This window comes from Halichoeres trimaculatus, unplaced genomic scaffold (assembly GCF_033239565.1).
Source record: "Halichoeres trimaculatus isolate MK-OKI-2021-1 unplaced genomic scaffold, fHalTri1.1 fHalTri1_scaffold_10, whole genome shotgun sequence".
Lineage (NCBI taxonomy): Eukaryota > Metazoa > Chordata > Actinopteri > Labriformes > Labridae > Halichoeres > Halichoeres trimaculatus.
Window position 1 is genome coordinate 22,143,681 of NW_027437187.1, and position 27,687 is coordinate 22,171,367.

The window sequence follows — 27,687 nt, forward strand, 5'->3', positions numbered from 1 at the left end:
GCCATGTGATCATTAATGGAAACACGATGAGGACAGCAGTCAGCAAAGCAACCCATAAAGCTGGCATCCACAACAGCTCTATTGCAGATTCATAGCGCATGACATTCAGGTGGGATGAAAGTACCACATCCCTTACTTCACCGACTTGATGGTCAGTCAGCTACCCACTGTACATTAACAGAACAATTAAGTATTGAAGATGCAAGTCGGTTAAAGCAGGCCCTGTACCTTTGTGCACACTGGGGTTTGTTGCATCCATTAAATGACATGTATTGTGCACAAAGAACTGACATGTCATTCCTATGGCCTCTGGATTGCAGAAGCTGACACACAGTAATCATAGACTGTAGTGATGTACATTACCATGGACCATACTGTGTAAATTACATGGAATTTGATAATGATTGTCTATAGGATTACTTTTTTTAACTTATTTTCTTCTGCTCTGATGCCTTTAGTTAAAGGAGCTATGAGGACTATCTGGAAAAGCTAGTTTTCCAGGACATACACTACATTTCCCATGAGCACATGCACCCAGTATTGTGAGGATGTGACTCTTACTAAGGCATGTGTTTTTATTTTAGCCTTTACCCTGCGCTAAACACTCTCCCATTTATCTTTCTATGCTCTTGTGTCTTTTTTTTGCCAGTGCCCACCATTACTACAAATTAATCCAAGAAATCGTTTTCACCGGAGAAAAACACAGATGTCTCTTCTTAATACTAAACTTTTGTCTGCTGGTGTGGTGTTGTCATGGAGACATTGATGTGCTGTAAATCAATTCATATTCTGCCTGACCTGATCATGAAGTTGAGAAATAATTTTTTAAGATAAGCTTTTTTTGGTGCTGGTAATCCCATTTTTAATTGTGGATTACAATCAGGGATATATCTAGAAGTAAGAATTTTTTTTAAGATTACCCAGAAAGTCATTTCAATCCCTTTTAAAGAGAATAGGACAGAGTAGCAAACAGTCAGAGCTAATCACTTCCCACTTTTACCCTAACAGATCTGTCACCAATGTGTAAAGTATGATATGTTATGGGATATGCTAAAGCTGCAGCATTTGTGATACACTCAGAAACAAAGTTAATAATAGCAATTATAATTCCTTGTATTTTTGGAGGGTCTTTGCACCAGAAATGTAAAGCTGTCGCAAATTTGCAACAAGAAAACATGTATTTGTTTACATACATAAAATGTACATTGTGTTTCCTCTATTTTTTGTAGAAGGTGTTTACATTTTTGAAATTTAATTTTCTTGTTTATTTTTGTATTTTTTTCATCACCCTTCTATGTTTCATAGTTATACAGCTGACTCTGGCTGCAGCAAAAGAATTACCTCTACCTGTAGAATTGGCAGTAAATGTCCACTGTGGTTTTTTCTACCCTGTTCAAAAAGTCTTGCTCAATGAGATACCTCCATCTGATCACATCATTTATTTTAAGTTGCATTATGTCAACAGCTTTTCTTGTCTTTGGGCCAATGCTGTGGCGTACCAAGCACTCATCTAAGCAGGCAGTTAGCTAAGCTCAGCTGATTAATAAATAACCATGCCATGGTCTTGGATCAGTGCACCTCTAATGTGCTCCGACTCTCTGCCTTGTTCCTGTTTCGTCTAAGCCCCTGCACGGCTTCGTAAATGCTATGCAGGGGAGGGGTCTTTCTGCTGTCTGTCAGCATGTCGTAGGGGCGTCTCAGCATGTAGTCAGCTGCTGCACCACGAGCTCCCCCTCATACTGCCCGTATTTGTCTCTCCACGTGGACAAACACAATCAGACGTGAGCATCCCCATAGCTCTCCGCCCAACCCCCCACGCTGTCCTCTCTCCTCCTCCTCCTGCTCGTGTAAATTATGTAAGTGCATAGGGGGAAGCAGCGCTGATGAGGCGTACAGTAGTGGCATTTCACTAACCAGGGTTGTGAGTGGCACTAGCTAACTTGCCTGGCAGTGCCAAGAAGTGGTCTTGGGCTTCACCAAATGCATTTTTAACAGGGGTTTCCGGAAGAGCATATATGACTAGACATAGTGAAGACATGAGGTTAGTGGGTTCACCTCACTGTTCTCTGGTTAGAGGGCTGACATCTCTAAATGTGCTGTCTGTGTATTGTGTAGCCATGCAGGGGAATTCTTCCTCTCTGCGCTGCTCCGACGAGGCTCCAACTCTGTGTTCAGCCCCTTCTCATGAAATAACAATCGAGTGGCACTTTAAAATGCAGACGAGCAAGTCAGCTCCAAAAGAAAAGGCCCTCTAGCAAGACAGATGGACTTTAATACTTTAGCTTTCTATGTGTATTTTGTATTTGTTATGGATTATTTGATATATAATTGGAATGTTTTAATATCCTACTGTAGACTTGGTGTATTAAGCCGCCTAAACTGCTGGATTATGTGTCTGTTCTTGTATTTCTTTTTGATTATGTCCTTTAAATCTCCTTCTTGCTCTTGAAAGCTGGTCTTCTGGGCAAAGACACTTAGCATATGGAACTTTTTGAAGCTGACAGCACATGCTACATGCCTGCCTTTAGTTCCATTTTGTCTGAACACATGAACACACACCACACGAGCCAAGTCAAACAGAGACTCAAACTATGCATAAGTGATAAGAAAATGAGTCAACTGAACAAAAATTGACAGCACAGTAATCTAAATTGATCATCTATGAAGCTTAAATAACAAATGCTGACTGTTTCCAGCTTCTCAAAGTACTTGTATCTTATTCAGTTTCATTTGGATTTTACCTTCCCTTAATGTGAAATAAGAAATCTTGGATAGTTTTATCTCCTTTTGCCACCCCAGGAACAAAAAGACGCCCATGCTTGCTTATTCATGACTTTTTCCTTTAGTTTTTTGTAAATGTTGTGTAAATACTAGCAGTGCACTGATGGCAATTTCCTGACCGATCACCGATCTTTAAAAAGCCTGACCTGACGATACCGATTAGGGCCCATACCGATTTTTATTTTTTATTTTTTATAACTTACAGCACATACCTTCAATGTTCCAATCTTATTTCATTGAAAATCATCGAACAATCCCTGCAAAACAATAAAATCTTTATGCTTTAACTTAAACAACCAGTAAAGTGTCCTGAGTTTTAGGTCTCATAGCAAAAAAGCTACAATGGCTGGCTGTCAGACCTTCCCGCAGGTATATAAGATCAGTTTCATGTCTAAGATCAGTTTTGGTGCTTGTCTAGTAAATACACCGATAAAAGACAGATCACATTTCAAGTCATCTAACAAACCTTGAGCTTATTTAATTTCAAATACAATAAACACAAAAAAAGAAGTAACTGAGAATTTGTTCAACTATTTCTTTTTTTTATTCTTAAAAAAATTAAATAAAATCAATAAACTTGGACATAAAACTGACTTTTCCGCTAACATCATCTTGTCTCACGACCTCTGTTCTCTGCAGAGCAGCATTTAGCCCATCCTCTCACGCACTGATAGTCAAATCTCGAACTATAAATCAGCAACAGGTGTCTTTGACCTGTCGGGTACAGTCACCATGAAACAACAGGTTTTCTGTGTAGTCTGACCTGAGGCTGCTTCTCTTGCCTAACCTCCGCTCTTGACATGTTGCTCTGTTGTTGCTTTGTAGACTGAAAAGGAGGTAAGTGGCGTCTCTGTCTTTCTGATCATCCACTCGCTCTGTGGATTGCTATAAGTAAGTGTGTCCCATCTGCCAGGCACAAATCAATAGGTGCTGTTCACGCCGCACTGACTTTGTCTGGCTTCTGAGGAATAATTAAAGAGCCAGCTTGCTGCACACAACCATGATGACTAATGCTGTTTAAGGAATGCCTCTCTTACATAAATCAATCGTTCTTATTCCTCTCTCCTCCTTTCACACACTCTCTTTCTCCTCCTCTCTGTTGCTCTTTTCCTGAGTGTGTGTGTTTATCAAGGCAGACAAAGTTCTCCTTTGTGCTTGTAGGTCAGTGTGTCACTGTGTCGTGGCCATGATGCTTAGGCATTTTGACAGCCTCTGAGTGAGGGGGGAAAAAACAAAATTACTCCAAAAGGAAGACTGATACAATAAAATTTGTGTTAATACAGTAACTCTTTCTAGTAACCCTGTAGGTCAAGTCCTGAAACAGAAGATCCTGCGTCTGTTTGAGCTCCTTGTTCAAATCCTTTCCTCACCCAACAACAGAGCGGCAGAATAAATTTGTGTGAAATAATGCATGGTTATGAGGGAGCACTATGCACACCTTTCCACCATATTAGGTTTTCATAATTGAATAAAACATGGAAGTGCTCTGAACAACCCCCCACCCCCCCTTGGAGAGAAATGGCAGCCACTAAAGCAAGGAAGCCAACTCAATAAAGAATTGCAAATGAATAAGTGATGAGGAGCAAAAGAAGTGTGGTATAGGAGAACAGGGGGGTGATTTACTCAGAAACAATATTTGAACCAGCAGGTGAATGAAGGGCAATAATTATATTGTAAAAGAGAGAAAGGGTCGACCTTGTATGAATTAAAACTGGGGTTTTCGGCCGGATGTGTTATTTTCAACAAGAAATCGCCCCAAATTGTACAAAATCCCAGCTTGAGAAACATCTATGTCAGTTGCAGACACTGTTCACACAAACACACACACTTACAGAGGAAGAGAGAGGGAGAAAAAAGAGGTACACTGAAATATCCTGAAGGTCCTTTGGCAGCATTAGAGAAAGGCCTGGGAGGTTAGGAAACATCAAATCAATGCATTGTAATGTGAATTGACTGCTGACTTTGATCATCTGCCTTGGGAGTACTTTAGCATTGAGTGCTGTCACACTGGCTGGGTTAAGCAAATATGGCATGGGCCTGAAATGGAGGAAGAGAGATGGGGAGACAGGTTAGAATGGGAGTGCGAGAAAAAAGGGATATGTGATGCCTGGCTATCATCAGAGAGTAATGGAGACATTAAAATTCAATGCCCGCTTGGTAAATGGCATACTGTGGATGTTATGCATAGTTAAATTGACTTATAATTGCAGACAGTGAATATACATACATGTATATTAATGGCTTGAAGAAGTGTTGGTCCTGGCTCTTTAAGATTTTTCTCCCTTGTGCATCTGTCTCTGATTCATGTGTATTTTTTTTTCTTAGAAAAAAAAATGCCCAGACTCAACTGTATTTTTTGGGCAGACAGTGCTTACCCTCCACTCGACTCCCTCCAAAATGATGGGTCAGCCCCGCTTAGTGTCAGAAGCTGCTGATATCCAAGCTCTGAAAGTGGAAATGCTCTTAAGCCTTTCTCCTATAATGGAGTGGCCGGTCTAATCTTGCCCCTCTCTGAGTGAGAGCAGGTAAAGGAGACAGTTTTTAACCACTGCACTCTGACCTTTGCTTTGGCACTACATCATCCAGATTACAGTGCAGTTCAAGACTGGCATCCTGGTTACTTGAAGTTTTTACCTCAGTTGCACCATCCGTCCAGCATCCTCAAAAAGATGTCCTTACACATGAGAAACCCTTTTTTCCCTCTGATCTGAAAGCCTTGTTTATGCTTCTGGTGTTAAATATCAGATAAAATCTGTAGCTGTGACTGAAGGATAACAGATAAGAATAGCTGTTTGTCCTCCTTGTGCAAAAAGAAAAAAAGGGAGAGCGAACAGAGAAAGACAGACATAGAGAGCTCAGTAAGAGTGTTTATAAGAAAAAACATGGAGCAGTTATGTCACGGACAAAGAAAACATAAGGGAGGGCTGATACTAAAACAGGAAGACAGAGATTCCTTGAGTCAAGCCGGACCAGCAAAGAAAAAAAAAAGGAGCCCAAAAACCTCTTGTCATTGTGTGAAAAGAATCGCAAGACGACCCGTAGGTATTGGGCTGCTAGGTGCATCTCCTAACAAGCTGACTGTTCAAAGGCTTTTTAGTGCTCTGGAGAACATGAAAGGCATGTTTAAAAATTTAAAAGCCCGATCTGTTCCAGTGCTATGGAGCGGCAGAGGGAAGCAGATTTTTACGTCGCCATAATTCCCCAGTTGCTTGCTTTGTAAATTAATTAAGATGTTTATGACAGCTGCTTGCACCTAATGGAATGCTTATAGACTATGCTATTAATTATTACTGCTGGCCACTGCTGCAAGCTTTCACATTGCTGAGGATGTATATGACTGTGGCTGCAGTAAAGACGCATTCCCAAGCCTGGCATAAGACCCTTATTGACTTTGTGGTTGCATTGAGTGTAAAGTGGGCTGTCTGAGCATATGTTTGAGAGTTATGCTCTTTATGCCATTTGCCTCACTGTCTACATCCCAGTGTCTGTTAAAAATGATGTAACTTGGACTTAAAAAAACTCTAATACCTGAATCAGACAAAGTGACAGTTCAATCTGTCCTGTATTTTTAATTTAAGCATCTCATAATCCAGTAGACTTTTTTGTATCACAATTTTTCCCACTTATATTGTTTTTTTTTTCATAAAGTATGATACAAAAATATATGATATAATATAATATAATATAATATAATATAATATAATATAATATAATATAATATAATATAATATAATATAATATAATATAATATAATATAATATAATATAATATAATATAATATAATATTATATTATATTATATTATATTATATAATATCAAATGGTTCTAAAGCCTTCCTCATGGGTGGTATAGTAAAGTATGGTTTGGAACTGCATCACATTACACATTATATGGTATTGTGTCATAACACATATTGTACCATATGTATTTCAACCTATCATATTGTATCAAAGGGTATGGTATGATAATGTACCATAGTATTCCATAGGGCTGAGACAATATGCTTTTCTCCTGAGTCAATTCTTTTGCGTGTTTTTGGGTGACGATTCCATTTAGATTGAGATTCTTTGATGTTTCCAATTTTTGCAGGGGTTTTTTTTGTTTTTGTTTTTTGTTTTGTAATGTCAGACAATGTTAAAAAAAGTTGATTGATGATGATGTCAACTTAGTTCTTAAGATTTATTCAGGGGATCTGACATTTTATCTTTTTTCCTGGCTTATAAACAAAGACTAAAATAAAGGACTTGAATTAATAATCCAGATAAGACAGTACAGTAAAGTTTTTTCTCTCACCCCTTGTATTCCATTGTATCATATCCATCACATTGTGTTATGTATGGTTTTTCATTGTCTTACTGTGTGTAGCATATCATATTGCAGCAAAGCTTGTCATATTTTATCAAATTGTATTGTATTCTAATCTATCATATCAAGATGAATTGGATTGTAGCGTAATGTAGGGTAATGTATTGTATTGTATTGACCACATGACACCTTATCCTTGTCTTTCTCATCATATATTGTTCAGATCTGTGAGGATTACTAGTGATCATCTACTGGGAAGGTCAGACCTTCTTTGGCTAGTGCTTAGATTGTATAAACTCATTTTGATTACATGTTTCCTCCTGGTCCTGCTCTCCCTGCACCCTCTTAGGAACCTGACTCTGGTTTTAGGATGTGCTATCTCCCTCTGCCTTCTGGACAAATACCCTGTTTTATAGTACAGCAGTAGAATTGTATATACTCAGCTTGCCATGTTTATCCTTTGTGATCTAACAGCCCTTCCTGTTACCTTGTCCAGTTGTTGGTGTGGGGCAGTTGCACCATGAACTGTAACTGACCTCATAAGCCCTGGAGGAAGTTCAGTGGTTTGCTCCCTGCTGCTAACTTGGCTCTGGAGTGAGAGAGAGTTGTAATGCTTTCACTAAGACAGCACAAACAACTCCACTGCTGCTCCTATGAGTGTGCAAATGGTAGTATGGCTAATTATAGTCCCTCTTTCATATGACTTCACCACCAGTTCTTCCTCTGACAGTGTTATGCAATAGTTTAAGAATAACACAACAGACAGCAGAAATCTTTGTGGCAGCATGAAACAATAGGCATCTTTTTTCAGATATAATTGATACATTTCAAATCTCCCTGAGCTTATTGTTCAAGTCTGATTGCTGATGATAATGTTATCCAGGAATGAAAGAGTGTGTCAGGATCATTTTGAGGTATATATACTTTGTATTACCGAATCTTGTGCTGAAGAAATACTGTTAAATAAGAAACTGCGTCAAGTTTGAATCATGTGACGAGGGGCACCAAACAGTTACAGCAAGACAAGACACATGAAATTTATATTTATACTGTTTTTTTTTTTCTAAAAAAGAAATGACTTCAGTCATTACTAAAGTCACAAACCCCAAAAAACAGCAGGAATATCACTTTTAGCAGAAATAAATGTAACTCTCTTTCAACTGAATCATTTTGTCCAAAAAAAAAAAACTAAAATAGCAAAAACAACCACAACACAAAATATTTGTTGATCTCAAACTGTGAGGAGGCACTTTCACAAGAGGCCATAACACAAATCTGAGGAGTAACCTGCAGTGGAAAAGAAAAAAAAAACAGACTTGTGTTTTCTTCATGCGTCTGCTTTTTTTTAAGACCTTCTACTCATCATCACTTTTACAGTTCAACAAGACAAGATGATGAGAGAAAAGTTTACTGAACAAAAATTTGGACAGATTCCTGTGTTCATCTGCTTAGTTGCAGTGTTACTGGAAAGAATTTCTTACTGCCTGAGCATCCAGACAGTGCGCCCCATGGCATTCAGTTACCCAGGAGTCAATGGGACAGATAAATAACTCAACACGGCTCGCTCTGTTGATTACACCATGTGAGGTACGTTTGTATCCCCCAGAAGGGAGGCTTCATGTCTCTGCTCTGCAGAGCTTTATCCTGTGTTATCCTCCGATTACATTTACATAGAGAATGCAGCGGGGAGGGAGAAAGCAACAAACTGAAGCGCACTACACCTGCACCACAAGAGGCGATGTGTGAAATATGTATTCAGTCTTTCATCAACCTCTTTATCTGCTACGCATGGGTTATCCTCATGTGTAAAGTCCTCTGTTGTGTTAGCTTTGAAAAAGGAGAAGAAAACTGTGATCTGTGTTCTATTAATCATAGTCCAGCGCTGCGGCTGTCCCGTTATCACACATGTGTGTAATTACAGGGTATTTGTGCTTTAAGCATGGCTCTGTTGCCTGGAAATGGAAGAGTGGCTCCACTGATGAACTCCCTGCTAATAGGACTACCTTTGATCTGCATGGAGCATGGAGGGCTTACAGAACTCGCAGGTTTTAATTATGAAATACATGAAAAATAGATGCTGTTCTAAGTGCCGACCATGACTGCAGTGAATCACAGAGGCAAGCGCTTGCTAGTTTGCCTCTTCCCTTCCTTCCTTTATGTCTTCCAGTGTTCAAAACACCTCAAACCATGTCTCTCTGACTCAGTTCGTTACTGCACAAGAGCAAAAAAGGACGAGTCCATGATATTAATTAGTGGATTGACAGACATGTAATTCATCTCAGAGGAAGTTTTCATTACATGGGAGGCTTCAGAGGGGCAGTTTGGCTTATTGGCAAGTGCTAAGACCAGACCTAATGGGGCTGCAGTTCCCTCCCTTTTGAGCAATTACAGCCAAGTCCTTATCAGCAGAGCCACGAGTCCACTGTTGTGGGACCTTGACTTCCAACACACTAACACAGAGTGATCCTTCCCCAAAGACCCTTGTTCATTAGACAAGCGCCTGCTGCACTCTGCTTTACTGGATGAGAGCTGAGACTGAATGAGTGATGGTAATGAAAGGGTTCCAATATATTTCTGAGTCAGCCTTTTATAGAGCTCATATTAACTCACTTTCGTTTGTCATCAAAGCTCCTTTCACCCCCTCCAGGTGATTACACAAGCAGACTTGTGTGTATAGTCTATTGACAGACCTGGACAGCTCTGCTAACAGATTGTCACCAACTGTCAGAGCACACTTCCATTCACCTGATTTACTCCCATCTCTGCTTTTCTTGACATGATACGAAATGCCTCCTGAGCCTGGACAGGGGACTTGAGTAAACAAATCCTGTGCTACACTTCTTCTGTTAAAATGACATATTTCCTTTTTGTGAAAGCAGTCCACCTCTGTGGTTTCCTGAAGTGGATGGCCTATGAATCATCCTTTGCAACCATGCATGGAAACAGAGAAAAAACAAAAAACAAAACAAGTCAAAACAAGTGAGGCAAACTGAGGATGTAAGATTCTGTACATTCAACCCCCGTGTGATGTTTGTTGTGAACATTTTGGCTCTTCTGTGTTGGTTTGCAAATCTCTGCTGGCCTGTCTTACAACACATTATATTTTAGGAGTGTATAAGTGGAGTGTATGCCTCAGGGGCTGTAGGTAAATTAATTTCAACCTTTCTTTTTTAGAACCAAGGTAATATACTGTGATATGTGTAGAGTTTTTTGAGTGTTGTCCCTCAGGAAGGGGACTGTTCTTTACCTGAGTGGAAAAAGTGACCTTTGACCTCAAAACAGCATCAGTTGGAATTAAAATGTAATTTTCTGCATATATTGTATAAATACAAGGAGAAAGACTTACACTATATATTTTTCTAAGTACACCACTGGAAATAAACTGTCCTCTGATAACATATCCATTTCATATATCTGCAGTTAAAACCTTTATATGTGATGTGTAAACACACCCAGTGGTGGCCTATCCAGACTGCTGTTCAGTTTAGCGTAATAACAGCTCAGTAAGCCAGGGTGGTCTCCTGAATGTGGTTTGTCTTTATTTATGGTGTGGGCTCAGAGGCTATTGGGTTTCATGTGTGGTTGAGGTTGGATCACTGGGAGATTACAGCCAGGCTGGGAACCGCGGACACAGAAAGTACACAGAGGCCTGCCTGTGCCCCTGGCCTCACTTTGACCAGAGCTGCGGGGCCTTCCTGCATCCGTCAGGCCCGCTGGGAGCAGCTCACACTCAGAGGAGAATTACTGTACAGAACGGCTAAAGCCAAGGATCAGTGTGAACAACATCAGAGCAGCACAAACCTGAACATTTCTGGCTTTTCACCTGTTGGACTGCACTAAAGGCACAAAAGAGCAGCCTTACCATATGGTTCAGTGGTTTTAGTTTGAGTAGCATCCTGTTTAGTTTTTAGATATTAAATTTGCTGGAGCTCATTAACCAAAATCTTGTCCTGTCAACAATCTGAAACAGAGAGAAAGTGAAGTGATCAGTTTTATGAACTTCTTTTAACAATAGGACTGTCAGGAGGGATTCACTATGAACGACTTCTGGCTTCTAATAGCACCAAGAATTGTGCATTGCATGCCAACTGCAATCTGAATCCTGACAATGCTGAGATGAGTCCACATACTTTATGTGCTTTTAGTAGGGTTGGGCGATCATGGCAAAAATCGAAATCATGGTAATTGAACCCTCTACCTCAATTTCAGTTAATGCACAATTATCCCACTCTCGACTCAGTTTATTCGGTAAATATTAGTATAATTTAACAACCAGCAACTAAAATAAATATGCAGAGATGAATACTTGGGGGCTATTTATTGAAAGAATAGAATTGAGAACACACATCAGTGAGAATTGAAATGGGGAAAAGAAAATCAACATTTCCTGAAAAAGTAGAAAAAAACTTTCATAAAAAAATAGATTATTCTGATACTGTGGTGTTAATGGAGATAATAACTTTAACCTTATAAAAAAGGTACTCTACTTTTTGGTGGATGTCATCCTTATTGTAGCCAAAGTTTGCCCAAACAACTGACACAGAATCCTTTCTGGCTACAAGCTACTTGCGTTGTGCTATCAGATCATTGTTTGAGTTTCCCCCATGACGCTTCAGTTCCAAACCTTCCCGAATCCTGCCGAACCAAAGCGCAGTCTAATACCAGTCACATTATCTACGAGTCGATTGAGCTAAGCTCAGTCAGTTCTTGGTTTGGCTAAGCTGTTAGCATGCAGTGAAACTGTCAGATCTCGTGCTGAGCTCATAGTCTGATTTCTTGATCTGCGTGTAAACATAATGTGTGTGGCAGACTGGATGAGACAGTCATGTGAATACTTCCTCTTCTTCTGTTTTTCTGGCAGCCTTCACACCTTGTGACACCTGGCTGCCTGTCGTGTTACTACACACTACACAACCTGCAGTGTATTGTTAGGGGATGGTGTATTAGTAGAGAGAGAATTAAAAGCATGGAAACTGAAATAACCAACAGGGCAGTTTTACGATGGTTAGAAGCGCTACATGTTGGTTTTGATTCTTTTTCGATTAAACCCCCCAGCCCTGGGCTGCAGTTTACTTAAGCTGTAGCTAAATGGAGAGAAAGGCCTTGCCCTTTGTGGAGTTGAGGCACGACAAATTTTACACAAACATCTCAGTTTTTATCCAGCGTACTTTATGGAGTGAGCTATCAGAAAGCAGCTTTTTTAATTTTTAAAAAATATATTAAGAAATTAACTTCATTGCGGTGCGTGTGTCAGGCCTTAGAGAGCTAGACTGATTGAACTCCTGATTTTTATAGTAATGGGAATGTCAAAGCACTGATAACAGACCTCATGCACAGATATGTTTTTTTTAACCATCCAGAGGTGGAATATTTGTTTTTATCACAATAAAGTTTGACCATAACAACATTTATACTGCAATGCATTTACCCCTAGCTCTCAGCAGATGGTGAATATTTCTTTCTAACTGCAGTCAGTACCAGATCTTGTGAGTTAGGTGTTGGAAGATAAGCTAATTTGGATAGAGAATAAGGTCTATTTTACATCATATGAATGCAGAATGCAGAATTTAAACACATGCAAACAACACTGGCCCACAGTGATGCAATTTGCTTTGCAGCACAGTTTGTGGAGTATTTTACTCTTAGCACATGCATTATGATTGGATGATGACTTTTGAGTCATTTGTTCACCTTTCACAAGTGCAAAAGCTGCACAATCCTCCAGTGAATCAGGCCCTTAGTGCCATGTAACTATAAAATGCAATGTGATGACTTACAATACTATACCATACTATAACACACGATGCGAGAGGAAGCAATAGAATATAATGCATCACTTTATAATACAATAAAATACAAGACAATAAAGTCCAATACACAGCACATGGACAGCACAAAACATATATTGTTTTTATCTCTGTATGGAAAATTTGTCTTTGGGCTCTTTCTTAGTCTGTTTCCAAAGTTGAATGATAAAATTAAAAGGAAGAAAAAGAATAAACAAGAGACTTGTACGGAGTGAAGCACATACTAATGGCAAACACAAACAAAATATTTCACATTACCCATATTGCACATGTTCTACATGGCATCTTCCTTGAGCCTGCAACATCGTGCAGCAGACTCCTTTTTTTTGGATCTTGTCATTTTGTAAGCTTTCAGCTAAGTGAACCTGTGCAGCACAGTCTTACCAATAACAATAGCTCTTATTGCGGCGTTCCCTGCGGTACAATTAAAATTCCGTCAGAGTCTTCAATCTGCCTCCCAGCCATGCCTGCTGTTTCTCAGCCCTCCTGGGCCACGTCAATTCCTTTGCTGCAATGTATAATTCACGAGCCACCAAACAGCGCTGAGGACTCACCTGGAGACTCGCAGGCCCAGCAATGCAGAACTGCACAGGGGGGGAATGTTGTACATGAAGCCTGGGAGACATTTGTAGGGGGCGCGGTGCGTGTGACACGGTACCTTGAGTCAGCCGGTGTCTCTCTGATCTCAGGGTCACCCTTATAACATCGCTGCTCTGTTGGGATTTTCCATCTTCAGCTGTGTCCCAGGAAGACATGTATGTTTTTTTTTAAATGCCCTTTCTCTTTTCGTCTCATGAAAGACAATTGTGGTGTCCTCTAAAACTAATTTGGATGTATATCTTCTATTTGCAGACAATTCCATAGTGATGCATTGAAGTAACCTGTGGAGTCTCGGAGTGGTTGCTTTTAGTTAAAACCAATTAGAAATGACCAGAAATAACAGCGCCTGGAGACAGAGAAGTCATTTTTCTCTTGAGCTTCCCTAGAGAGTTGGCCTCTCCATGGATTAAGTGTTTTAGTATATTAGGGGGCAGCTGATTAGAATCATTGTGCTTTTTTAATCATTACATTTTTTGCACATATAGTTTATAGCAGTCTAATAGCTAATAAGGCTAAGTGTGTCACTGCAAAAGGGAGGATTGTTTAAATGACTTTGTGTATGAAACTTGGCCTTCACAAAGAGTGCCAAAGTTAGAACAGCACAGAGGTCCTTGAATCAGCTCATCCATCTTGTTTTATGACTTCTGATGACACGAGCCAGGGTATCCTTGATGATGTCTCTCCACTTTAGCTGTAGTTTAAGCTGTCTGATCCACACCTAACAATAAAAGTGGTGAGTAAAAATTATCTGAATACTTCAGTAAAAATAAAGCCTGAGTTTGTTGAATCTCTGAACGATGCATCACATTATAGAAGTGTTAATTTGCTGATTGAGTCAGAATTCTTTACTGATAATAGAAACTCTGAGGCCTGTATTTTTGTTTTCATTAACAAGGCGATGACAAACTGAAGCTGACAGTGGTGGACTCCTGGACATCCAGAATCCTAATAACTTCTCCTCCTGTGTGTCTAATCTATCCAAAAAATAATAATTAAAGCAATGCATTCTAGTAATAGCTTAGTTGGGGTAGTGTTTGCTTTTTCACTTACCTGCAACAAGTGTGCTATAGGCACAACCACCTTGATGAATTTTTTCACATTTTCTTTAATGATTGTGTGTGTAAGCAAAAAAAGCACAACCACTGGGGTGATGTCCGTTTAATTTTTGATTTTTTGACATTTTTTGCAGCTGAATACTGGTAATAGCTCTGTGTCTTTAGCTTGATCTATCCTTGTTTACACAAAACATTAAACACATTTAGTGAGACACTTGGAAGTTGTGATCTACATCTTATCATTAAAGATGAAGAAGCAGTTCAGAGTGCAGTAAACTGACTGGCCATCCATCCATCCATCGTGCAGGTACATGTAGCCTTTGTATTGTGATGTGCCATATTGTAATGGTACTTTTATTCAAAGCCAGAGAATCAAAATAAGGAAAAAGTGTCCATCAGAGGGGTGTTTTTTTTTTTTTTTTACTCAACTTGTAGACAGCTGTCTATAAAACCCTTTTATCAGTATGGAATAAACTTTTCTTACTCCAGTGGGTCAGTAGAGACAACATAGCAGCATCGAGTTGGTTGGAGAGGTGGGGCCAGATTATTCAACTAAGATTTTACACGCGCAAAATGGGTGAAATGTTGGCAATTTTTACACCTGGTACAACCTTCATATCAGTCCCTGAAAAGAAAAAAACTTTTTACTGAAAGAAAAGACTCAAATGTGTATTAACTTAAAGTATGTTAAAACTGTTACAACTAAAAAATCTAGACCTTTTTAAATAAAACCAAGGGCCAAATTCCAAATCAATATATTTGCCAAAATTAACACTGCAACATAGCATTGAGTCTGTTGTCAGAGCTTGGTGGTTTCTTAGAGGGAAACATTACAATTTTTCCTCTCAGGGATGTAGCAGCTATTTGTCAGTGGGTCAGGCAGCAGCACTCAAAAGATGGAGTGCTCAATGTGACTGCATCGATCATTCTTAAGATGACCATGACTTACGCATCATCATTAACCACCAACCTCAAGAGCAGCCTAAAATTAACAACTGCCATCATTAAGATGGGACCATAACCAAACTGTTTCATTATTGTTTTTTGTTTTGTTAACTGTAGCATGAAATGCTAATATTTCCAAGGCCAGTGATGCAACCGGGCTTTCAGGTGGAGTCTGGACTGTCCCTCACCAGGCTCTCGCTGGGTCCTCACCTGGCCTTGCTGGACCCTTGCTGGCTCTTCCTGCAGCAGGGTCTGTAGAGCTGACTGTGTCCTTGTGTGCGGCAGGCGTGCAGCAGCATGTGGAGCAGGCGGCAGGAAGCGAGCCTCCCTGTCTCCCCAGACTGAACAGTGAATGAGGATAAGTGAGGAGCGCCAGTCAATGAATCAAGCAGCAGGAAGGGAGCAGCCAGGGGGGGAGTGTGACGTCCCCACGGGAGAGGCCTCGCATTAGGAACTTCCTCGTCTGTGTGTTTCTGGCACAGGTTAAATGGATCGCTCCCATTAGCGCGCTGAGAGGACAGCTCCATTATATGAAGGAGACTGTAACTTTGAATGTCACGGTGCAACAACCCCAGAGCATGCCTCGTCTCCCAGGGAGGCAGGGTGACAATAACCATCCATGATAATCATTCCCTGTCAGGCTTTAAGGAACCTGAAATTATGACGTACAGCCTGCCATGCGCCTCAGACTTCATTACAGCGCTGTCACTTTGAGTCGCCTGCGATGGCACGGCGTTCCTGCAGCACTGAGGCTGCCAAACCCCACACCAGCTCTCCTCCTGTCTAAGTGGCATGTTTACAGGATGTGTGCCCCCTCCCTGCAGATAGATGCGGTGGAGGTTAACCTCTAGTCGCCTGCAAAGTGTATCTCTTCCTCCATAGCATAGTTGAAGTCTTATGAGAGCATGTGCTGAATTGTTCATGAGTGCAAGTGAAATTTGACTGATCAAAGGCCGCACAGTGACAACTGTCCCTCCTTTAGGGGATTTAGAATTCACCTGTACATTTATACACAGACAGCGGGCTTGAATTTTAATATGCACATACAGGTTTTCAAAAGGTGACACTAAAGTTGTAAGTGTGTTTATAGCAGCCTGTTTGTCAGCCAAGGAGAGCCTCACCTCCACACTGACCTCCGAACCTGCCATGCAGTGGAGAAGACATGAGCTGGCAGGCATTGCCGATGTCGGTGCCCAGGGCTAACTCCTTCTTTCTCACCACCTGACTCAGTCATTGGCCCCCTCTCCTTGCCACCTCCTATCAAAGGGCCCTGAATGACACATAGAGGAGGAAGTAGACCTGTTTACCACCCTGTCTGCCTCCTGAACCTGCATAGCAACAGGCCAAACCAGCCTTTGATGTTTAGGATGAAGTCAGGTTTTTTTCTTCTATCAGTTCAGTTTTATTAGGTTTGTTTTTTTAATGCTGAGTGTTTGTTTTGCTTATTTTGGTTTTATTGACTTATAAACAGACTGCCCAGGGTAAGCTGTGAAGTTTTAAACCACCAGTGGTGCCGTAGAGAAATTATTTCTTGAACTGCTGAGGACACACTTGTGTGCCACAAACATGAGGGGTGGTGTGACACACACCTCTGAGCACAAGACAGCAACTGCAGGATAATTTAACCATGCAGGTTTAAAAACAAACTCTCAAATTTCAATGTTGTTTAAGCCCTTAGGACATACAAAATACAATTCAAAGTCCAGTAAACAAAACTATTTGTTTACACTGACAAATTCCCTAGGGTACCTTTACAGTGAATATCCTCTTTAAATAGACTTGACTTTATGCAGCTTTTCTAATAAGTACAACAGCGTAGAAATTAAAATTAGCAGAGCAGTGCGATGACACTGTATTATGGTAAATACATTTTCTTTCTTGACTTTTTGGGTGAAGGAGTCAGGCGGCAAAACAGCTTGTGAATGTTATCACTGTGGTCTGTGTGGCTAACACACACACACACACACACACACACACACACACACACACACACACACACACACACACAAGATGCGCACAGAGTGGTTTTTCTTTTGCTTCCTGTGTCAGAATCATTCTGGCTGTTTTCTAAAGTTCATGGTCAGACAAAGACACACAACTTGAGAAGAAAACAAACAGGATTCAATCTTAAATAATTCAGTCAATCAATACTTTCTATATGTATGATTATAAACCTTTGGATTAGATCATTTGATTTGTCTTACGGTGTCCAGCCTTCCCTCAAATAGTCTCTGAATGTCTGTTTTATATGTCTGTAAGAGCAGAGCAAGGTTTGACAGAAAGCCAGGAAAAAAGGAGCTTATTGCTTTTCCTTCTAATATACTGTAGTTTCCACAAAGCACACTAGCCGTTTCCCTTACATGGTCTTAGATGTTGTATTACCCATCAAAACAAAGAGCCAGTTAACTGCTTAATATAGGCTTTTACTGCTGCCTTGTGTTGCCGCTCTTTGAAACGTCTCCTCTTTAATGGACCATCAGCTCTCAAAGGCTTCTCTGTCATTTGATTGAGGTGAGGAATCACGACTGGATTACTGTTTGTTTTTTTTCTCACGTAATGTCACAGTTGGACAGAACAGAAGCTTTTTGGCCTTGAGCACGAGAACAATGCTAGAGCTCCATCTCACACTGTTCCCCCCTAGGTGACTGTTTTCCCTCTTTCTGCTCACTGGAGTTCATATCAGTTATGTGTTTCTGTGTGTATGTCTATAGGAGGCTGAAGGGCTTATTTGTTTTCCCCCTCGTTGCTCTTTGACTCGTTTCCCCCTCAAACGTGTCTAAAACATTGTTATCTCCGGCCAGACGCCTTTTTCACAGAGCTATTGAATCATGTCAGCTGGCTGTCCCCCGAGTTTCAAATGCAAGCTGTAGAAAAATTAGCCATTGCTTCCGCATGACAAGTGGGATCTATTAGTGTGCTATTGCCCTGCAAAGCATGAGCATCCAGCAGGCCGCTGGGGACCACGGCTGGCTGTGCACTCGTCCGCGTCAGGCTCCTGGGGCATTAGAGCAATGTTGCAGACAGGAGGAGCAGCCGGAGCCACAGCAAGAACCAAAGTGGCTCATTCGATGAGTTGACACCCGAAGGGGTGAGGGGGGACGGCATGAGCAGCGGCGGCCCAGCTTCACCTTAGTCTCTGCCAGGTCTGACTCATAGTGCTCAGACTGGACGTTTGGTCACAGCTACACACATCACTGCTTCTTACTCATCAATAGTCGATCAGATCATCTCTACCATCCCCACCAAAACTGAATATTCTCTCTTCGACTCCGGTGTCTCAACCCGATGAGTTTAAATGCTGGAAGTCTTCAGATGACAAAAAAATAGACCACCCTTCTGTCTCTATATCAGTGCGCGTTTATTTGTGTTTTTGTTGTAACGAACAGGAAACTGCTCAGGTTGTCTCACCAATTAAAATAATTACCTTATTGGACTACCTAGAGACATTAGAGACAGGTTATATAAGATCTAGAGCAGACTGTATTTATGCCGTGTCATTGCACAGTTACAGCTTCATTACAGTGTCGGTGGTCTGGACAACCTTCCTCTATTTTCAAGTTTTGTCCACATTTACGCTGATTAAGGTGTTCCACAAGGGTCTGTTTTGGGTCCTTTTTCCAACATATTAGAATAGAATAGAATAGAATAGAATAGAATAGAATAGAATAGAATAGAATAGAATAGAATAGAATAGAATAAAATAGAATAGAATAGAATCAAGTATACTCATATATCCCCGAGCGGAAATTCAGGAGTTACAGAAGCAATACAAGAAAACAAAAGTAAGAAAGTGTATAGTACAAAAAGATTATGATAGCTTGTCCATCATTCTCCAGCCAGCCAGCCTCCACCTCCACAGGGTCCAGGAGCTTCTTCATCAGTCTTTTCAGTCTCTCTGAATAATTCTTGGACTATTCATGAACAGAACCACTCTTCATACTTTAAGAAATCTCCTAAATTTTGAAAACTTGTGAATATATTTATCTATTTTTATTTCCAACTCCAAATTATGCCCTTGTGTCTGGTTTTCATTTTTTGTATTCCACCCTCTCCAAATTTCAATGGGGCCACTTGTTTAAATTACAGATTAATTTACGAACACAGAGGTCAATGTGCCTCCATCCCGCTCAGAGCCACAGGCTTAGTCATGTTCCGTAGTCCAATCATTGTGGCTGCCCAGCACACATTAGCATTCCAAATGTTGTTTGTTTAAGTGTAATTTTTCATCCGTTGCCCCGGAGGATTGAGTTTCAACCACCTTGTCATGAATGTTGACGAAGTATGGCAGGAGGTCAGACACAAGCCTACGCAGATATTTGCCCAGGGCCTGCCACTTCAGTGACCTTGGACAGTGACAGTCTGTTGGACCACAGGGTTTACCTCATCGTCAGCGCTTTAGTTCTGTGTCATGGAGTCTTGTTTTCTGTCGTTTTTAATGGTTTGTTTCTTTCTTTTTCAGGTATCTCAGTAACAAAGAAGACACATACCTGTAAGTACAAAGATTCTGTATAACACTTTCATGTTTAACACTGAAAATGCAAAACATGTCAAAGCAAATTCAATACACACCCACTTTACAAAAGAAGCTAAATCTCTGAGCCCCATAAACAGTAGAATACATCCCACATCTCTGTTGACTCTTCTTTCATCAGTCCCCATATACATATTGTTGCCTGACTTGCATTGTAATAAATCAATACCTTCAATTAGATCTGTGCCAACCACTTTCACTATTTCCTATTTCTCCTGCCTGGGGAGAAAATGATAAAAGCCCCAGAGAGGAAATTAAAATGCTATGCAGTCTTATGACTGTTTGATAATCATGCACTGTTGAGGCAGACAACGTGCTGAAGCACTTCTTTGTTTTCTGCAAGGCCTTGCAGCTGAACGAACAACGCGGATGTGGTGTTGTGTGGTGGTTTGTAACCTCTGAGGCTGCATTAACTACCAAGAGTTTGTATTCTTCAAGTGCAGATCCTATCACTTAAATTGAAAGATACAGACATGCTGTGTGACACATGTTTCACATGTGAGATGCAGAACTTCTTTGTGCACTGCAACAACAGTACATAGGCTTGTCTAAGCCCTGCTGCCTTTTAGATTTCATTCTGCTCATGAAGAATTGATGAACAGTCAAACCTGTATAAATCGATGATTTCCAACAGATCTGTACTGTATTTTGACACGTGTGAAGTGCAATCGAAAAGGCATGTTAAAACGCTTTTGTGTTGTGTGAAGTAGTGTGTCTATGTGAGTGTGTAAATGTGTGGGTGTGTGTTCATACCCCACTGTGTGAATGTGAAAAACTAGCCCTGAAGGCTATCCTTTCGCTCTGATCACTCTGATGAAACTCGTGGAGAGGGACGGCCAGAGGGCTTTTCTGTAAGAGCGGTCGGAGTGTTTCAGATTGTGAGAGGCTGCCTCTCTCGCCCTGTATAACACCGCGGCTCTTTCTTACATCAGACAGCAGGGCAAAGGATATGATCTTCCATGCTAGACAGCTCTACCTTACTCAAACAGCCCCGTCAAAACAGCAGCATGATTGTGTGTTAAGCTATTTGCTTGTCTGGAGGGGTTATGGTATTTTTTCCTCCTTGACGTGTGTGTGTCTGTGTGTGCATGTTCATGTTTGTGTCAGAATATCTTCAAGGTAAAACAGAAACGCTTTGACCCACCATCCAACACCCCGCTATCTTAATTAGTGCGCCGCTAAGCACCTCTACACCGGAAGGGGGCTCAAATCAAAGAGCATGATTTAAGAGTCTTGGGTTCAAAGCCCTGGGCAGAGACTGGACTGTGCTGTCTCATTTCAGTGAGAAATATTCAAATCTTGTCCATGTGAGGAAATCAAAGTAAAGGCCCTTAACAAGTGGTTCATTGCTGTGCCTCGCAGACAGGAAGCGGCTGTAGAAGCTCATCAGAGCTGTGTGCACAAGGAGGAGTTCAAGGGCCAGTTAATGGTCATTGAGAACATGGAGTGAAGGTCTTTTTTTTGCAGGGGAGGCTGATGATTATATGGCTGCTGGAGTAATAATGAGGGAGATTGCTCTGCCCTACATGGTTATAGTGGAGCTGTAGATCTATTTCTGCTCTAAAAGTGAAAACATTGGCTTCCTCGCACTGCCACTCATAATGGGAGCTTGGCAGCCTTGCTTGCATGTGTATGTGTGGTGTGCCTGCTCGCGTGTGTGTGTGTGTGTTTTAGGAGGTCTTCCCAGTCCAACCCAGACCACAGGGATGGGCCGTGTCTCTGACTAACTCCCCACTCTGCCTGAGTGATCAAACTGCTGGAAGCTCCCCGCCATGCCTGTCCCCTCATCAATATAAATTACAGGGGCAGCTGTTCACTGGCAGACTCCTCTCCTCTCCTCTCCTCTTCTCCTCTCCCATCTTTCTTCCCTCCACCTCTTTCCTCCATCCAGCGGAATGGGCTAATCATTGAGCTATCACAGGTGAAGTTTTATGGATGGAAACAGATATTTACATCATTGTGCCATTGACAGTGATGTCCTCTCCACATTAAGGCTGGAACAGAGACTTTATGTAGATTTACTGTCAGAGGCAGACCCCTCTCTGGTCTCTCTGTTGTTCCTCGTGTTTCCCCATAAGGGGCAGCCCCACGCCAGCTCTTCTTCCACCACAGGACTATAATTCTGAGTAAGAAGTCAGCTGTGGTTTTCCTGTACATTTCCCTGACGGTTTTACGTAAGCTCTGTTTTATAGACTTTTGGTTGCACTTAAAGTATTTCTTCAAACTGTCTTTGGAAAAAGAGGTGACAGCAGGAGATCAACAGTTTAAATTTTGTCGTTGAGTTTTATTTGTTTTTACTTCATTGGTCGACACAAAATACACGCCGTCACCTCCTCCAGTCTTCAGTGAGGCTGTGTTACTGTGAGATGGGTTTCTGTTCGGACCTGTTGAGAGAGATGGTGTGGAGCAGAGGATCAGATGCAGCAGCTGATTACACTGAGATTAGACGTCTCACCTCTAATCTACCATCGGCAGTCTGGGGCTCTGTCTCACAGCTCGAGTAGCAGAGACCTTGCTAACACACGTACACACACACGTGCGCGCGCACACACACACACACACACACACACATTGTAGCTAGGATGTTCTTCCTAGAACAGAGCAGATCTCCTGATTACCCTGGGCTAATGCACTCTGTCGCATCTGTAGACATATAATACACTGATTGTTGCAGTGGCTGTTCAGGTGGTGATACATAAGACGAAGAACAGTGCACAGTTTGTATAACAAATTACCATAGTATCCTAGAAAAGTGCCAACATGTACAAATAACAAGTCACTTTACATTATCCAAACAAGAGAGGAACTGCCTCACAAGTTAGTATCAGCTTTCTCATTCATTCAAATTATCTTCTTTTGTGTTCATGTGTTTATACAGAGAAGTGGAAATGTTGAATTAAACGAAATGGCACGCACGGATGTAAAAATACAGTAAATACACAAACACCCTGATACAGGCAAGGGGTAATGTATAGTGATCTTGTGGTTATGCAAATTGGAATTCTTTCAGGGGGGAACAAGTCCTGATGTAAAGAGTAGAAATTTTGTTTTATTCTGATGGGATTATAATCTGCAAAACCCCCTGTTGAATTAACATCATCACACTTTTTACCTAGGTACCAGCTGAGACATATACAAGTTATTGCAAATGATTGATTTAAAGAAGATATTATTAATGTATGAATATTTATTTATATACAGTGGAAAATATAGTCCCTGCAATGGATTCTTTTCACCCTTCTTGTGAGATTAATTCACATTGCTGGGAAATTTCAATTTGCAGTAAAATCAAAATGTAAAAGAAAAAAAAAGTTTGAAAACAGTTTGAAAAGTTAAAACTTAAGCCTTCTCATTTGCTTTGATATACAATAAACTGGAAATTTCCATTGAAAGAAATGGCACAGTGTGAATGAAACATTTCTATCATGATTCAGCTCTCCTTTAGCTTTACATGATTGAGGCCAATGTCACAACTTTAAACATTGTTGCTTTTTCCACTGCCTTCTAGGGCTGAAGTTGCATTCAGTTTTGACAAACTTAGTTATGCACTCATTAACTCTACTGCCACTGCCTGGATTGCATGACAGGATCTTGCTTCACTATTACCTAATCAGAAATGGTTTGGACTCGGTAGCACCCCTGCTTCTTCTGCTGTAACTTAGTTCTTTATTGTCATGTTTTTGATGAACCAGAAGCAAGTGACTGCAGAAACATGGTGGAGCCATGTACTTCCATGGAAGTGGACCCACTTTCACACAGATGTATTGGCTAATCCCTTTGTTGTTAGGGGCTTATCGTTATTTAAATAGGACCGGGGTATAGTTGGGACGTGACTAAGATTTTATTTTTTTCCTTACCCCCCCCAGCGTCCAAAAACTAAACGTTATGCCCCCCCCTGAGGGATTGGAGAAACATGTATGCCCAGTGTTGTGTTTTAAACAAATGGACCCGTAGCAGCCGCTAAAATCCATTTTGCGTCCTCTTATAGTATTCCAAAGAGCCATTCAGCATTTAACATACCGGTAATAGCTGCAATGTCATATGAGCAACAAAATACAGTTCTGCTCCTCCTTGTGCCCCCCCCCCCCCCCCCCCCCCCCAGTGCTCCAAAAGCAGTTTGGGACCCCCGTTTCGGACCAGCCGTATTTGTATATAAATATCGATCAGACCCTTAATGTTTCTGATTTCATTTTGTTTCTCATCAGGCTTTCCTCTAGTATTAATGTGTGTCTGAGTTAAGGCTGGGGTAAAGTGGCCAGAGGGAGGCAGTAGCACAAATGTAGCTCCAGGAAAAGAGAAAAAAGGAGACAGACGAGGCTTCCTCTCCTCACTCTTACAGATCCATTGCAGAGAGAGTCCCAATTTTTTCACTCTATATTTATCTCCATTGTGGTGACAGACTCCTTGCACTGATTGAGAAACATGGCCATGCTCCTGCATCTTCATTTATTTTGCCAGCAGCTTGTATCGAGTTTCTCTCGTCAGAGATCTGCTCTCACATAGTAATAGTACAGCCAATCTGTTTTAAAGCAACCAGATGATTTAGATTCTTCGGCACTGCCTCTGAAAAACAGAGTGCAGAGTTACAGAGAAATATTATCAGCCATTTGAGAGATATCTCACTTTTAAAGTAGTGTGGTGCATGTTTGGGAAAAATATGCAAACAGCATTATTAATCCCAATAATGCTCTCTGTGTTCACGCAGCACAATGACAGCTTTTACCCTGTGAAGCATCTGCTTTACCTCTAAATGGCATAGCTTGGGTTTTTGAGTGCAAGAGTGCTAATGCAGTGGCTGTGTGTGATGAGATATTTTCAGCTAATCAAACATGAGATTTATGGTGGTTAATAGTGCTGTACATTGCCAATTTAGGAGAATAATATGTCCCAGTTGCTGTCTAATTTTGCTTGGCAACAGGCGCACTCCTGTGGAATCGCCCGGGGCAGTGTGAGTTGTCTCTGCATAGCTCAGTGTTCCATGCTCAGTGGTTGTTTGAAGGTATTTCATCACATTGTTGCCTTGATTCAGCTCTGTGGGGATTTGTTAGTTGCACTCATGTGGGAAGTGCATCCAGTACATTGTTAAGCTCGGGCTGATAATGAAGATCAGGCAGCCAGAGTCCCCTGAGCCACGCGGGAAGAGAGAGGGAGAGAGATAGTCTAGTGAGACGCACGGCGCAGACATAACGGAGAAGGACGAGCAAACGCAGCAACACACACAGATGCTGAGGAAACAAGAGCAAAGAATACAACCCTCAACTGTGCTGTAATGTGAGAGTTAAAAACACAACACAGAGGCACACGCAGTGCATTAGATTATTAATAAACGTTTACACTCTGTTGGCACTACTTAAACCCTTTTTCTATTTTGTAAAATTGCTGTGATAATATTTAAACCGTCGCTTTAGCAATGTGACAATCATTTTAATATCTTTGCCTTTTTGTTAAGAGTGAAATCGACAATGCAGGGCCCCACACTAAGCACAGCCGCTCTTTCTGAAGAAAAGTTATTTGATTCTCAGCATGGTACGAGAACTTGTTGTTTCCTCTCCTCCCAGAGCAACATTGAACGCTTAAATTGACACAATTTTTTCTCCTTTTGTTCTGTAGGTTATGTTTCATCTTACTCTATTTGTTTGTTCCACAAAGAGAGTATTTTCTTTTGGACATTTTGGTTTAATCTATAATAGACGGCTATTTTTTTTCTTTTCTTTTTTTTTGAAATAGGTCAGTGTAATCACAACAGTGAGGGATGGACAGCCACTGTAAAAGGGGAAATCAATAGAGCTATCTATTTGTCGTAAACCAGGCCAGCATGATTTTTCTCCATTTTTCCACCGCTGCCATACTTTCCCCTCTCCAACACAATATGGCAGCTCCTCATTTTTCAGTAAGAGCATTGTATGCCATTTTGTAGAACTGCAAATGGCCCTTTGTACGTTAAGTTAAGTTAAGTTAAGTCATACTTTATTAATCCCCGGAGGGAAAATTCAAGTAGTTTGGGCACTCTTCCAAGCAGAGAATTGTACACTCTGATGGCTGCAGGGAGGAATGATCTTCGGAACCTCTCGGTCCTGCAGCGCACAGAGGTAAGGCGTCCCCTGCTGCTGATCCTCTGGACTATGATGTTGTGGAGTGGGTGATCAGAGTGACGGATGATGGCCTCCACTTTCTTCTGTGTATACCTTTCCACCACAGCCTCCAGTGAGTCCAAAGTGGATCCAACCACAGAGCTAGCTCTCTTCACCAGTTTTTCTAGTCGCCTCTTGTCCTTCTGCTTTAAACTATTTCCCCAGCAGACTGCACCATAAAACAAAGCACTGGCTACCACGGACTGATAAAACATCTGCAGCAGCTTTCCACAGACATCAATTGATCTGAGCTTCCTTAAGAAAAAGAGACGGCTCTGCCCCTTCTTAAAGAGTGCATCTGTATTAAGGGACCAGTCCAACTTGTTGTCCAGATGTACACCAAGATATTTGTAGGTTGGCACCACCTCCACGTCCACCCCATGGATGTTAACTGGCTGATGGCAGAGCCAAGACTTTCGGAAATCCACAATCATTTCCTTTGTTTTTGAGGTGTTCAGTAGGAGACAATTTCTATGACTCCAGTCACAGAAAGCTTTTATCAGATCCCTGTATTCAGATTCCTGTCCATTTTGGATACACGCCACAATAGCAGTGTCATCGGAGTATTTTTGGATGTGGCAGGACTCAGAGTTGTATTTGAAGTCTGCAGTATAAAGTGTGAATAGGAATGGAGCCAGAACAGTTCCTTGTGGAGCCCCCGTGCTGCTCATGACCGTCCCAGAGACGCAGTTTCCCAACCTGACAAACTGTGGCCTCTCTGTGAGATAGTCTGTGATCCAGGAGACAAAGGATGGGTTCACTCCTATGTCTCTGAGCTTATCTCTCAATATCATGGGCTGGATGGTGTTAAATGCACTTGAAAAATCAAAGAACATAATTCTTACATAGGTGCCAGGTTCTTCTAGATAGCACAGGGCACGGTGGAGCATGTATGTAACTGCATCATCCACTCCAATATGATTTCTATATGCAAACTGCAGAGGTTCTAGTGTGTCTTTGACCTCAAGTCTCAACAGACGTAAAAGCAGCCTCTCAAAGGTTTTCATAACATGTGAGGTGAGGGCAACTGGTCTGTAGTCGTTGAGTTCAGCTGGGCATTTGAGTTTTGGTACCGGCACAATACAAGATGTTTTCCACAGAGCCGGGACCTAACCCAACTGTAGACTCAGGTTGAAGATCCTCTGAAGGGGTTCACACAATTGGGCAGCACAGTCCTTAAGCAGTCTTGGACACACACCATCTGGACCAGCAGCCTTCCCTGAGCACAGTCTTCCTAACTCTAACCTCACTCCTAAAGCTGTGACAGACGGTGACGGTTGAAGAGGCACAGGTGTAAGAGGGGATGTAGCAGGAGTGGTGGAGAGACACAGATGTGTAGAAGGAGCAGCAGTAGAAGAGGAAGTGGTCGCTGTGTCAAACTTGTTGAAGAACTGGTTGAATTCATTAGCACGTTCAACATCACCCACAATTGGCTGCCTTGTCTTTGTGTTATATCCAGAGATGTTGTTGATTCCTCTCCACACCTCCCGCATGTTATTATTTTGTAGTTGTCTCTCAATTTTCTTTTTATA

At 41.3% G+C, this 27,687-nt stretch overlaps 1 protein-coding gene across 1 annotated transcript in view; it reads left to right on the forward strand.

Moving 5' to 3' along the window:
• roraa (RAR-related orphan receptor A, paralog a) overlaps positions 1–27,687 on the forward strand; it is a 235,339-nt gene that overhangs the window by 147,514 nt on the left and 60,138 nt on the right. Inside the window, exon 2 of the mRNA XM_074677378.1 lies at positions 19,953–19,982. Coding sequence (XP_074533479.1) covers positions 19,953–19,982 — 30 coding nt within the window. The remainder of the gene's footprint in view (positions 1–19,952; positions 19,983–27,687) is intronic.